At 41.5% G+C, this 15,676-nt stretch overlaps 1 protein-coding gene across 1 annotated transcript in view; it reads right to left on the reverse strand.

Moving 5' to 3' along the window:
- LOC132834223 (lamin-L(III)-like) overlaps window positions 1–15,676 on the reverse strand; it is a 47,520-nt gene that overhangs the window by 3,612 nt on the left and 28,232 nt on the right. The window contains exons 7-10 of the mRNA XM_060852887.1: window positions 14,767–14,977; window positions 12,943–13,050; window positions 10,545–10,646; window positions 8,807–8,920 (exon numbers count right to left, since the gene is read on the reverse strand). Of these exons, the coding sequence (XP_060708870.1) occupies window positions 8,807–8,920; window positions 10,545–10,646; window positions 12,943–13,050; window positions 14,767–14,977 (535 nt within the window). The remainder of the gene's footprint in view (window positions 1–8,806; window positions 8,921–10,544; window positions 10,647–12,942; window positions 13,051–14,766; window positions 14,978–15,676) is intronic.

The following is a 15,676-nucleotide window of genomic DNA, read 5'->3' on the forward strand; positions in this document are numbered from 1 at the left end:
TAAGCATTATTCACAAATAGTGGGAGAGATTTTTGTTTTAAAAATGACAATTCTGGTTGCAAAACAAAACATAGGATAATACCAAGAACGAAAGGGAAAGTCAGTTTTTATTCACAGTATATACTCTACATATCCACATAGGCTAAAGTGCCAATTTCGTACTTTGATCGCATGTCATATAAGCAAAAAGTAATTAATCCAGGCACAGTGTTGCAAAGAGCAATGAAAATTGACCAGGAAAATCTCCCCTCATTTTCAAACAGTGGCTACAACAGGTCACTTCACACCAAGTGCACCGAACGTCTCATGTCCCACCTGAAAGACTGATCTAGACATTGCTCTGCAGAGAAGATAGGAGTTCAAAATCTTAATTCATTTACAGGAGGTGGGATGCATTGGTGAGCCCAATGTTTATTGTGCTAGGGAAAGTGGTGTGGAACTGCTTTCTTGAACTGCTGCAGTTCACGTAATGCAAGAATGTCCATGGAGTATCAAATGTTCTAGACCTTTGACACAGCAACTATGAAAGAACAGCAATATATATACACAAGTCAGGATGTTATAGAACTTTGTGAAAAACATTTATACTGATGCTCCTATTCTTCAATAAAAGAGGTTGCAGGGTTGGAAAGTCTTTCAGAAGAAGCCTTGATGATTTTATAAATGGTATACACTACGGCTTCTGTTTGTCCAATGTAGTGTTTGTTAAAGATCTTATAAGGTATTTTACAAAAGGTATTGGACAAACAGGCAGAAAACTAGCCACCAGGATACATGAACACCAACTAACCACAAAAAGACATGACCCAATCGCACTAGTATCTTTACATACAGATGAGGAAGGACACCACTTCGACTGGGACAACATAACCATCCTAGGACAAGCCAAACAGAGTCATGCGCAAGAATTCCTAGAAGCAAGGCATTCCAACCAAAACTCTATCAACACACACATCGACATGGATCCCATTTACCACCCCTGAGAAAAAGAACAGGAAATTTCCTATGGTGATGTAATGGCATCACTTACCCAAAGAAACCTAAGCACAAATTAAAGTGGGCCATACCACCAGTGCTTCACAGGAGGCTCACTGATGATGCTACCTAGTATGGTGATGAAACATCTAAAAACGAGCCTTACAGCTCAGTGAGCTAAATTACATCCAGAACCTCAACCTCAGCTACAAATCTTCTTAAAACTCACTCCCTATAAGAATAGTTGATTGGAAACTTCTTACTTATAAAAATTGCATTAAAATCTTTGTTTTTATAATAAAATTTGAGCTGTACACCATTTTTGTCTTGATGTGTACATCTGCCATGTATGCATGAATAAACATAAGAAAAAGACCAGAGTGTTTTCTGGTCGAAGAGGAAATAAAAGGAAATACACCATTTCAAACTACATATATTCAATTCCATTTTGAAAAATGTTTTCCACTACCTTTCCAAACTACATATTTAAAATCATTACTCCACAAAATAGTTCACCTATCTCTGACTCTTTTGCCAATTATGTTAACTCCTTGTCCAATGGCTACTTACCCTTTGTAAAATAGAAATGATTTCTCAAGAGTCTCCATGGTTTTGAAAACCTTCATTAAAAGTTTGCCCAGGGGATCTAAGATGGCGGCAATCTGAGACGATCACACTGTAGAGCTTCGCATCACAGTAAGAGCAGGACGGTCCTTTAACCCACCCTACGCAGGTCATCAGGATTTCTTGGGTTACACCATCTTTCCAACTCCCCAAGAAACATTTAAAAATTAACTTAACTGTATCTTCAGCTGTCCAGAAATGCCTAAAAAGGGAGGAGGAGCATCTGAGGCCGGGCCTGCAGCAGTCTCGGAGCCGATTACTCTCCAGGACCTGGTGAACCAGCTCTCGAAATCTCGGGGAAACAGATTGAAGAGAAGCTGACTCCAGAGTCTCATGCTGCAGAAGCATGAGCAGCAGCTGGGAGATGAGAAGAGGACAGATGAGGTGGAGCACAGGGTCACAGTGATGGAAGCTGATGCCAGTTCATTCAAGGAAGGGATCCAAGCCCTGAAGATGCAGGTTCGTAATTTACGTGACCCAGGGGATGATCTTGAAAATGGGGGCAGGAGAAAAAACATTCAGATCATCGGTCTGCCTGAGGGTAAGGAAGTAAAAACAATGACTGCAGATGCTGGAAACCAGATTCTGGATTAGTGGTGCTGGAAGAGCACAGCAGTTCAGGCAGCATCCAAGGAGCAGTGAAATCGACGTTTCGGGCAAAAGCCCTTCATCTGAGGGTAAGGAAGGTGAGCGGCCTGCGGAATTTGTTGAAGATTGGCTTCTGAAATTCCTTGACTTGGAGACTGCCATGAGAGGATTGAAGATAGAGAGGGCTCACTGGGTTGTAGCACGGAGGTCGGGTCTGGGTCAACGCCCTCATCCTTTCCTGGTGCGGTTCCATCATTACCGGGATAAGGAGAGAGAGTGTCATGGAGGCTTCCAGACTCCAGAGGAAGGATCCAAAGGCCCTAATTTACAAGAGGTCTAAGATCATGTTTTTTTCAGGACTTTTCAGCATCGGTGATCCAGAAACAAAAATCGTATGATGGTGTCAAGAGAAAATTGAAGGAGCTTGGGATTCAGTACTCCGAGATATCCGGCAGTGCTTCGGATCACCTTAGATGGATCCGTGCATCTCTGACACATTGGAGAAGGCAAGAGACTTTGTGGACAAACTAAACTAATTTAAACAATTGTAATATGTATAAATATTGTTGCTTGGGTGTGCGTTTATCATTCTGTAAATGAAATGGAGGAAATCCGGTTGGAGCTTTGTTTTTCCCTTTTTTCCCCTCTATTGATAATAATTTGGTTCAAACTATGTCTGGCGGTGGTTAAGATGTACATTTTAAATTTCTAAGTTAGGACATGCCAAAGGATGGGTGGGGTATTTATTTCCTTTTTTTAATATATAAAATAATTTTTTTTATTCATATTGATATTCTATGGGGTGTTTATTCTTTTTAGCTTGTGCTTGCGATGCGGCTCTAGCTGGGAGAAGTGAAGGTGGTTGAGATGGTTAGATGCATATTTATGGGCAGTTCGGGATGGGTAGTTGCCCCCTCCGGGCAGGGGGCGAGTTCCCCTACTCCGCACTATTGGCGCTTTACATGTTGGTTTGTTTTCTGGTTTTTGTTGTTTTTTATTTTTAATAATTTTGTATGTTTGTTAAATGTAGTGGTTTTAGTTTATATAGTTTTTATATTTGGTGGACCATGTGACACTAAGACTCAGCAATTTGTGGTTCGGGTTCCTCCTCTCTGAAATTTAAATGTAATTGCAGAAGATTATGGCCAACGATTCGATTATATGGTGTACCTGGAATATCAAGGGAAGTCACTCACCAATTAAGAGGAAGAAGGTACTCTTGAGTCTTAGAAAGGAGAAGGTAGATATTGCTTTGTTACAGGAGACACATTTGGATGACAAGGAGCATCTGAAATTACAGCAGAATGGCTTTGACCAAGTTTACTTTTCATCATTTAATACCAGAAGGAGAGTGGTTATATTGGTTAGAAATAAAATCTCTCATTTAAATTGTTGGAATGTGTTCAAGATACAAACGGGAGGTTTGTAATTCTTAAAGCCTTGATAAATGGGGAAGAATATGGCATTTTGAATGTTTATTGTCCCCCAGCACATCCTCAAATTCTTGGTAGATGCTTTTTCTAAACTGATTAGTCTCAAGTCTTGGCACATCATTATAGGGGCAGATTTTAGCTGCCTCATGGACCCCACAGTAGGCAGGTTGCCTAAAGATCCCTCGACACCATCTGCACAAACTAAACAATTATTGGGTTTGTGTGGGGAATTAGGATTGATGGACGTCTGGACGTGTCTCCACCCTACAGGTAGGGATTTTATGTTTTTCTCCAATCCACACAGATGTCACACAAGGATGGATTTTTTTCTGACCCCTGCAGTAACCCTGGATCTGGTGGCATCCTGTACGATTGGTAATATTGCCATCTCTGATCATGCTAGAGTGTACCTCATGGTTAAAATTAAGGATGTTACAGTGGATTCAAGATACTGGCGAATGGACCCCTTTATTCTCATGGCCAGCATGTTTGTGGAGCATTGAGGGAATTTCTGGCATTCCTAGACATCAACATAGGCTCGGTTGATAGCTCATCTGTTCTCTGGGAAACTGCCAAAGCTTATGCCAGGGGGTTAGTTATTTCATATTCCACAAGTAGGAAGCAGCAGAAGGGTGAGCAGCAACGTCTCCTTAAAACACGGTTGAATGCCGCCGTGAAGGCAGACTCTCATTGGTCAAACTACAGAGGATTACGGCACTGCAGTCTACACTACATTCCGTGCTCACATAGATGACAAAGAAGGAGCTGGATTTTGCAAAGCAAAGTTTATACGAGCATGGTGACAAGCCAGGCAAATACTGAGCATACCTTGCCAGAAAGAGGAGTGCCCCACAAACCATTACAGAGATTAGGGAAGGGTCTGGGAACCTAACATGCGATTCTAAAAAGATTAATGTGGTGTTCCAGAGATTCTACTCTAAGTTATATCAGTCTGAGAATTGTGAGGAGGGGCAGGCCAAAATGGAATCCTTTTTTTTAAAAAGAGATCTGAAGCTCCTGGGTATGACTCCCGAACAACAGTCCTTTCTCAATGCCCCATTATCAGAGCAAGAAGTGCAGGAAGCTGTGAGGCAGCTTCAGAGTGGAAAGGCGCCCAGTCTGCATGGACTTCCCAGTGAATTCTATAAGGAATTTATAAGTATACGGTCAGGCCTGATGCTGAATATGTTTAATGATTCACACAGTCATGTTTGTCCCCCACAATCTCAGAGGGGCCAATATTTCACTTATTCTTAAAAAAGGGAAAGATCCGGAAGACTGTGCTTCATACAGGCCCATCTCGCTCTTTAATGTGGACTTTAAGATCCTCTCCAAGGCTCTTGCGTTAAGGCTGGAGACTGTGTTGCCTATTCAAGAGGATCAGACGGACTTCATGAAGGGTCACAGATCCTCCAATAACGTTAGGAGGCTGCTTAACGTAATTCAAGCATGCCAACAGCAGTCAATACAGGGATTGTGATTTCTTTAGATGCAGAGAAGGCATTTGACCGAGTTGAGTGGCCGTACCTTTTCTATACTCGAGACCAGTTTGGTTTGGGCGAAGTTTACATAAGATGGGTAAAGGTTCTCTACAATGTACCCCGCTGGTGTATTTGGGCATATTCATTACTCCCGTTCTGGATTGGCTGTTCAAAACCAATTTTACTCAATTATTTGAAAAATTAAACAAGATCTCCAAAGATGGGAGGCACTTCCAGTCTCATGGTTGGGTCGGATAGCACTTAAGATGAATATTCTCCCTCGTTTGCTATACCCTATACAGATGCTCCCCCTGATTTTCAATAAACAAACACTCAGGAGACTGAATGGTTGGTTCAGCTCCTTTATCTGGCACCGTAAACTGCCCCTCATTAAGTTAACCAAACTGCAGTTGCCTCACAGATTGGGGGTAGTAGACCTTCCGGACATTAAAAATTACCAATTAAGCTCACTTTTGACCTACGTAAGTGATTGGGTTTGTGGGGACCCTCTTTCAATATGGCTAGATATCGAAGACTCCCAGGCAAGGTGCCCCCTTACCAGTGGTGTGTTTTTGGACAAGGTGAGGAAGCATGGAGGGCAATTCAGCAGAGGGAAGGTAATATTGGCAAAACATCTTTATTTCACCATTACTGGGTATGCCGAGTTTTCAACCAGGTATGATAGATTCAGGATTTAAATGTTGGGCAGCTAAGGGTATATCTTGCATGGTGATTTATTTGAGGGAGATGTAATGATGTCCTTCGATCAGTTGGTACGGAAGTACGAGTTACCTAGAGACCTCTTTCGTTTTTTTCAAGTTAGGGATTTTATTCAAAAAAAAAGACCACACTTTTGACTGATCCCTACAAATCTGACATAGAAAAAGGGGTACTAAGGGCTAAGAGTACTGACAGAGAGTGTACTCTATATCACCAATTGGGGGGTGCCACCTCATAAGAGTCTGATCAACTCTGCAAGATGTGGGAAAGAGAGCTGGGTGTTGAAGTTTCTTCAGAGGCATGGGAGGATATTTGGGAGAATGCAAGGAAGATAATCAATGTGCAATAGGACCCATGCTTTACAGTTGAAGATTCTCCACAGGGTCCACTTAGCCCCAGACAGTTTGTCAAAATTTAAACCAGGGGTATCTTCAGCATGTCCCAAGTGTAAGGTCTGTACGGGTACTCTTACCCATTGTCTTTGGTCTTGTGACAGGCTTCAAACATATTGGAGCGCTGTGGTGGGTGCAGTGGAGAGGATTGTAGGTGCAGGGGTGGAGAAGGATCCTATTTCGCTCCTTTTGAGCCTACCAGCAGACTCGCACAAGGAAAAACTTTTCAATTTCTAACATTCTGTACAAGGAAGAATATCTTGTTAGGTTGGATATCAGAAAACACCCCAGGCCTGTTGCGTTGGCAGAAGATAGTTATGGAACATATTCCCGTGGATTTTCTCACAAATATTGTACACCACAAAACTGAGAATTTTTACAAGACGATGACTGTATCGGCGCTGCCTCGTGCTCCCACGAGGAGGTTGAACAGTTCATCAACTTTACTAACACCTTCTATCCCGACCTGAACTGTCTCAGAGTCCTCCCTCCCCTTCCTAGACCTTTCCATCTCTATCTCGGGCGACCGACTCAACACAGACATCTACTATAAACCGACTGACTCCCACAGCTACCTGGACTACACCTCCTCCCACCCTGCCCCCTGCAAAAACTCCATCCCATATTCCCAATTCCTTCGTCTCCGCCGCAACTGCTCCCAGGAGGACCAGTTCCAACACCGCGCAGCCCAGATGGCCTCCTTCTTCAAGGACCGCAGACTCCCCCCAGACGTGATCGACGATGCCCTCCACCGCATCTCCTCCACTTCCCGCTCCTCCGCCCTTGAGCCCCGCTCCTCCAACCGCCACCAAGACAGAACCCCACTGGTTCTCACCTACCACCCCACCAACCTCCGCATACAACGTATCATCCGCCGTCATTTCCGCCACCTCCAAACGGACCCCACCACCAAGGATATATTTCCCTCCCCTCCCCTATCAGCGTTCCGCAAGGACCACTCCCTTCGTGACTCCCTCGTCAGATCCACACCCCCCACCAACCCAACCTCCACCCCCGGCACCTTCCCCTGCAACCGCAGGAAATGTAAAACTTGCGCCCACACCTCCACACTCACTTCCCTCCAAGGCCCCAAGGGATCCTTCCATATCCGCCACAAGTTCACCTGTACCTCCACACACATCATCTATTGCATCCGCTGCACCCGATGTGGCCTCCTCTATATTGGGGAGACAGGCCGCTTACTTGCGGAACGCTTCAGAGAACACCTCTGGGCCGCCCGGACCAACCAACCCAACCACCCCGTGGCTCAACACTTTAACTCTCCCTCCCACTCCACCGAGGACATGCAGGTCCTTGGACTCCTCCACCGGCAGAACATAACACGACAGCTGGAGGAGGAGCGCTTCATCTTCCGCCTGGGAACCCTCCAACCACAAGGTATGAATTCAGATTTCTCCAGTTTCCTCATTTCCTCGCCCCCCCACCTTGTCTCAGTCGGTTCCCTCAACTCAGCACCGCCCTCCTAACCTGCAATCTCCTTACTGACCTCTCCGCCCCCACCCCAGTCCGGCCTATCAACCTCACCTTCACCTCCTTCCACCTATCCCACCTCCATCGCCCCTCCCCCAAGTCCCTCCTCCCTACCTTTTATCTTAGCCTGCTTGGCTACTCTCTCTCATTCCTGATGAAGGGCTTATGCTCGAAACGTCGAATTCCCTATTCCTGAGATGCTGCCTAACCTGCTGTGCTTTAACCAGCAACACATTTTCAGCTACAAGACATGGCAACCCTTTTTGAAATACCTGGATACCAGATTTATCTGCCACACTAACAAGGGCTTTTATATAGCCATAATGATTGTGTTTCACGAGTCCAATATCCAGGGAGGAGGAACTGTGAATGTGAGAGTGTTTTGTTTGGCTGGGCTGAGTTATTACTTTTTATTTGTTTGTTGTTAGGTATTTATTTAGTTAGTTAAATAGCTAGTTTAGGGTTTTTTTAAATTTTATACTTCTCTATATATGTTTATACATTCGCATAGGAGGGTGGGTTGGGGAATTTTTTTATTATTTGGGTTTAGTTTTGTACTGTTTTGAATTGCATTGTTATGTATTTGTCGCATTATTTAAAATTTTATTTTTTAACTTAATAAAAATATTATAAATAAAAAAAAGTTTGCCCAAACTGTCTCTAAGAGCAGCAATCATATGTTCTCTGATATCTGCACATAACCAAAGTTCCCATTCCACATTTAATTCCAGGAAATTCTCTCTGCATCCTCTCCAAAGTCTCAATATTCTCCTGAAAATGGCATGCTTAAGAGTTTTTCCTTGGGTACCCTGTATGATAGCTAATGTTTTATGGCAGTCTTCCAGATACCATTCTTATTGACAATAACATTCCATTGTCCAATTGAAGCACTTTTCCAAACACGTCCTTTTTATTCTACATGATGCGCACATTACTATGACAGATACTAGTGGGGACAAGTAAATCTGTTCCATTTTCTCAGATATTCTAACTGATTCATATTACCATATTGGTTTTCTACCAAAGTAAAGTCACCAGGATGCTTTAGATTGCATTTTGCAGATCCAATAATAAAAAGTAACATTCTTTTGAACATTCATACCTTTGGATAATATTCAGTTTGCCTGCTGCCCTCAACGCCATCTTCATCATCCTGGTCTCTAGATTCACTTCCCAATATTCCAGGTATTTGCACACTAGCCCATGAAGCCATCTCCTGTGAAATCGGTATGGTTAGTTGACCAAAAAGGTCTCACATTCCACAGAACAAAACAGGCTAAAAGGGCTTCCTTAAAGATATTATTATGTAAGATTATGACATCTTGTTAAGTTATCCTAAAGGAATTCCTGCCTGTTTTATATCTGAAAAGGGACTGGCGGCTTACCCAAGCCCATAAATGGGTTTCAGCACCACCCTGACTCCAGCCACCCTAGATTTTTAATAGGATATTATTTAGCTTTTTAAAATTTAAAGGTCAGCCTTGAGCAATTAACTCTCATTTTGCAATTAACACCCCCCCCCCCCCCCCCCCCCCCCGCCGACATCAAATTATGTCAAAAACATTAAAAGGCACAAGGTTAAAACAGTTCCTTCTTATACGTGAAATTTGAAAATTTCACAAGGAATTTTAAAATGATGCAATGTCACGGTGAATTATACAGGTCTCTGTAAATCTCTCCATTCAATTATATATTTATCTCAAGTGAATAATTTCTGCCTACATTTTTGATCAAGTTTTCAGTTCAAGGATTTATTTGATTTGTTCATGCCAAGTGCTTTGGATATTGCTAAGTGAAAAATACAAGTTCTGTGAAAGCATTTATGAGAATCAGGAAAGTAGTGCACTGATTGGAGGAAATCATCACAGAAGTCCAAATTTAAGTCAATGACTGAATAGATGACATGATGGAAATATTTCCATTTCAGTAGAAACTGGTTTCTACATTAAATCAGATATACCAGGCACACAGGGTTTATACTAATTGAGAAATTGATTAGGAAGTCGTTGAAACTAGAAACAACAAAATTATTATGAAAATACAAGTTTTACTCAGTTATATATTTTTTATGAATTTGCAAGTGATAATTTTTCAAATGCATTTGCAAATTTTGCACTATTTCACTAATTAGGAAAAGATTAGAAAAATTTTAGATTAGATTACTTACAGTGTGGAAACAGGCCCTTCGGCCCAACAAGTCCACACCGACCCGCCGAAGTGCAACCCACCCATTCCCTTACATTTACCCCTTTACCTAGCACTACGGGCAATTTAGCATGGCCAATTCACCTGACCTGCACATCTTTGGACTGTGGGAGAAAACCGGAGCACCCGGAGGAAACCCACGCAGACACGGGGAGAATGCACAAACTCCACCCAGTGTAGTCGCCTGAGTCGGGAATTGAACCCGGGTCTCTGGCGCTGTGAGGCAGCAGCACTAACCACTATGCCGCCCACCAAAAAATATGACAACTATATTTTTAAATTACAATTTCTTAACTCAAAAGCACCACAACAGGAGTCAATTCAGAAAAACCTTCAAGCATTTTCATTTCTTGGTGTAGACTGCATTCGCTAAAAGGATTTTTGCGCACACGGTCAAAAAGTATTTCTTTTGCAAAATGCCACCACTATTTCTATGGGCTGCAGTAGCAAAATAAGACTGGATGGAAAATAAGTACTGTGTTACCTTAACATCACAGATTAGTAAAGCAAATTGCCAAAATTAGATGAAAAAACTATTTAACCTGAGTTATTTGTTAACTGCGCCCAAAATACAGCGATAAATACAATGCAAGCACAAAGATAAGTGTAATTATGAAAAAGTTGAGCATACATACCTCTCCATTAGCATTGAGGAGAACTACCTCTTTATCATCTCTTGTTCCCCACGATTTCTGGCCCCTCCACACCAGGACGACATCAGAACCTTCAGCCCAGATCTAACGCAAAAACGAAGGCACAAGTAAAATTAAATACTTTAGGATTCACGCAAAAAAAAATTTGCACAACTGCATTGTTCCATTAGTGTAAAATTAATTCCAGCAAAATTCATTGGATTCCCTAAACCATCATCAAGAGCTCCACAGGACAGTAAAGGTGATAAACACATTGTACTTTTAGATGGTCTTCCTATATAAAAAAATTAATACATCATAAAAAAGTATCCACTTGTATCAGGTGGCTTAAAAGTACACTAACTTAATAGAGCTTAATACATTCAGATCAGTTCGCAAGTTAAAATAGTCACTCATGCACCAAAACAGTGGAGGCAGAAAGATATTGAGAATGTTCCCTCATTCAGCAGTTAGGCCTACTCTGCATGCTACTCAGTCATAGAGATCTGTACAGCATAGGAGAAAAGGCTCTTCAGCCTATTGCATCAATGCTGATCAAAAACAACCTAACAAATCTAATCCCATTTTCGAACTCTTGGCCCTCGGCTTGTATGCCTTGGTATCTCAAATGCACATCTAAATGCGTCTCAAATGTGATGAGGGTTTCTGCCTCGACCACCCTTGTACATAGCGAGTTCCAGATTCCCACCACCCTCCAGGTGAAAAGGTTTTCCCTCATCCCCTCGAAACCTCCTGGTCTTCACCTTAAATCACATGCCCGCTAATCATTGATTCCTTTGTCAAAGGGATCTCTTTGTCCTCTCTATGTCCCTCAGGTGAAGTGGTATTATGACTGGACTATTCATCAAGAGTCCCAGGAAATGTTCTGTGGACCTGGGTTTGAATCTCAGTGGCAGATGGTGGAATTTGAATTCAATAAAAATATGGAATTAATAATCATCATGAATCCACTTAGAATCCTACATACATTCTCTAGCTCCACACACAAATTATGACACTGGTCCTTTCTAGCCCTTCTCTTTCACCAGTTATCATTTTATCCTTAATATACCTGTAAAACATTTTTAGGATTTGACTCCAGATTATCTGTTAGTATCCCCTTTTAGCTATCCTAATCTCCCTTTTAAGTTTCCTCTTACATATTTGATAATCCTCTAGTACTTCTGCTGTTTCATAGCATAGCCTTAGTGCACCCATACCCGGGAGTAACTGGCTTATGCAGAAGCTTTGATGTCAAAATAAAACTCCTTCAGCACCTGCCACACTACTCCCTGTGGATTTTTGCAACATCATGGAGCTAGAAAAAAATATCAAGTGCTCGCAGAATCGTCGACCAAAATAAATCAACCAGCCACAAGCATGTAGGTAGCATGTAATAATCCCTTTAAATAGCAATGGAGGCGTTCCCATCCTGCTGCTAAATGTGTGTTCAGCTGCACGAAGTTTAGGACAGCATGGAACTCCAAAACTCTGGTTTGAAAACAGTAGTCCATTTGATCAAAAGGAATCAGCATGCTTCAGACACTGGAGAGTTTCCTTTTGTATAGGCTTGGCACATATTCACCCTACAATCCTTAGCAACAGCAGTGAACATGAATGGGCACCATGGACGCCATTTTGGGTCTCAAAAACCGAGCATCAGTCTGTTGACATGCCTGATTTGACAATTAATCTTTTGGAAATGATGACTGGGTTTGATTAAATGCCCAAGCTTTACAAGCTATTTTCAGATGCTACAAACATTTAATGTCCCCTTAAAAAAAACAACCGACAACAGATACATGGAATTAGAATTCCTACAGTGTGGATACAGGCCCTTTGGCCCAACAAGACCACACCAACCATCTCACCCAAACCCATTCCCCCTTATTCTACATTTACCCCTGACTAATGCACCAAACCTACACATCCCTAAACACTATGAGCAATTTAGTATGGCTAATTTACCTAACCTGCACATCTTTGGAAACCCACACGGGGGATTGTGCAAACTCCACACAGTTGCCCAAGGGTGGAATCAAACCCACGTCCCTGGCACTGTGAGGCAGCAATGCTAACCACTGAGCCATCGTGGCCCACCCCCAAAGTTCAGATGACAGTTGGAAACATGAAGAATTGAATCAGTGATCCTGATACCTATGTTAATCAAAGCAAAGCACTCTGTTTCCATGAAATATGTTATATAAATGCTTTTAAAAAAATTGTTGAGGACATTATTTAGTACACTGTAATTAAAGATGGAAAATCAGTCTTAAATACAAACAAAATTACAATGAAATATTATGTACAAAAGAATAAACCTCATTTTTCTGCAGCATTAACTTCCTTTTACCTGGATATTTTTACACGGAAAGTACTAAAGCTCTAGATAAATACTTACTGTTACAACTTGCTTAGATTTAAGTGTAAAACGTGCAGGAAATTTGTAAGTAAGCTGGGTCAAATTCGGAAATTCTCTCCTTATTGTCCATCCACCTAATGGCTGATCCTACAAAAAAAATGGCAAATATTGTACTGTCAAAATTTTTAAGTAACAATTTTGTTCAAAATTGATTTTTTTTGTGGGGTGTTTTCGAAAATTTCATTTAAATAGTCACCCGTCCATAGATTAGAATCATAGAATCCCTACATTGTGGCAGCAGGCCATCAAACCCACACCAAGCCTCGGAAAAGCATCACACCCAGACCCAGCCCCCTTCCGTGCTGTCCCTGTAACCCTGAATTCCTCCAGGCCAAACCTCCTAACCTGCACATGTCTTTGGACTGTGGGAGGAAACCAAAACACCCGGAGGAAACCTACGCAGACGTGGGGAGAATGTGCAAATCCACAGTCATCCAAGGTTGGAATCAAAAGTGGATCCCTGGCACTGTGAGGCAGCAGTGCTAACCACTGAGCCACTGTGCATGTAGTTATTCTGTAAATATGTCCCCTAATTTGAGGTTTACTCACTAGTGGAAACACTGAACCCCTATGGGGATACATTTTTGTCTAAAAAGATATTTCTAATTGTTTCAGGCATAAAACGTCCTATAATTCACACCCAAAAATATTCAAGTGTTACTTTGCAATTACCTGCAAGGATGCTCAAAACTTATTTTAAAAAAGGTACTCTAATATGTCATAAGCAACAGTGACTAAGATTCAACAGAGGTCAAATCTAACTGGTGAGCTCCTTGCTATCAAATCTCAACCTGTTCCTCATGCAAAAGATCTAAATGAATTGAAACTTCCTGTTCAACCCTCATGCAATGAAAAATAATGGAATGCATTCCTGGATCAACAAAGCAGTAGTTTTTGTATCTAGAATTCTCTTAAGAGTCAGAAGTATTGACTCCTAGCACTGAACCAGAACATTTTTGAAAAATTGTTTTGTCTTACAAGCAATTTGGCTTTGCTATTTTCATCTTCAATGAGTAAAGAAACAATAAAACAGCTATTCGTCAAAGTGAGTAACAAGTTCGAATGATGTCAGAAAACTAATTTAGTGAGAGGGCAAGGTTGTATTCACCACTTATGGATCTTACACTTGAACAACCAATTTCAAAGGATGGATACTGGCTGAATGAATGGCAAGAGCATGGCAGATGTAACATAATAAACAAATAAGTGTGAAGTTGCCGACTTTGGTAGGAGGAAGGAAGATGCAGAGAGATTACAAAGTATTAATATCCAAAGAAATGTGATTGTCTTTCATAAGTCACTGAAAGTTAGCATGCAGGTGCAAAAAGCAAATGCTACGTTGGCCTTTATCACAATATTTGAATAAAAGAGCAAAGAAGTTTTGCTTCAATAGTGAGTCCACATTTGGAACATTACATACAATTCTGATGCCTTTTATCTTGAGAAGAATAGACTTACTATAGAGTGTAGGGGAGGTTCTCCAGACACATCCAAGTGTCCAAGTGTCCCTATTCTACAGAGTTTCAAAGAATGAGGGGGATCTCACAGAGACTTATAAAATTAAAAAGGGATGGACAAGGTAGGTGCAGAAAAGTCGTTTGTCCTCACTGTGGGATCTAGAACCAGGGTATAGTGTTTGAATAAAAGGGAACCCTTTTAGAACTATAATGAGTGGGAAACTACTTATAGAATATTGGAGCAGGCCTGAATAGATGACTCTGCTCCAAGGTTTTTAGTTAGTAAATCAACAATTGCATTTTGCTGCTACAAGATAAAGGCAACAAACTCTAAATGGATCTTTACCTTATCAGAAATATTCTTTATTTTGATAAATTTTCCTTCATTGTCAATTTCTTCTAAGATAAGTTGCCCGGTGGAAAACACATGTTCACGTGTTCCGTAAAGACGGCTAGCAACCTTTGGTTCGATCAATCTTCGCTTTGTTCCTCGGAATTTTGGGTCACCTGAGGTGAGGACCAGTCTACGTGAAACTGGAGTAGGAGTCATATCAAATCTGTAACATTGGATGATATTTCAGAGGTTAGGAAATATTTGTTGCATGGAGACTTTGCAATTTCACTCTGTAGGCTACCTATCTTCACTGGCAATTTACGCACAACTGCTCACTTTAAGTGAAGCCACAGTTACAGTGAACAACCTTCCTTGTAGTTTCTCTTTGCTCTTTCATTAGACATGGGCGTCACATCAGCAAGGCCAATTCTTATCCCTAATCGCTCTTGACATGAATGGCTTGCCAAGCCAGTTAAGAGTCAACCCTATTGCCAAAGATCTGAAGTCATATGTAGGGCCAGGAGACGTAAGCAGAATTAGGGAACCAGATGGGGTTTGTGATAACGGAAAGTAGCCTGAAGACAGCATTATGGAGATGAGCTGGGTTTTTTTCCCAGACTTATTAATAAGAGGTTGAATTCCATCATCTGCAATCGTGAGATATTTTTAATGCAAGGAATGATCAAAATATGAAATGATTTGGCAAAGGTCACTGTAGAATCATTGCAATTTTGGGAAATGAACTCATGTCTTTTGAACACTATCTAAGCCTCTGGATTCCTAGTTCAGTGGCATTATTTAATACCAAAGGAATTGTTACACTTTCTAATTCTTATTTAGAACAACATTTTGGTACAGCCCAAGGATATTCAGCCATATTTGCTCAAGTTGGAACTGTATCTCCAATCCTATTTTCCTCCAA

This window comes from Hemiscyllium ocellatum, chromosome 39, assembly GCF_020745735.1.
Source record: "Hemiscyllium ocellatum isolate sHemOce1 chromosome 39, sHemOce1.pat.X.cur, whole genome shotgun sequence".
In the NCBI taxonomy this organism is placed as follows: Eukaryota; Metazoa; Chordata; class Chondrichthyes; order Orectolobiformes; family Hemiscylliidae; genus Hemiscyllium; species Hemiscyllium ocellatum.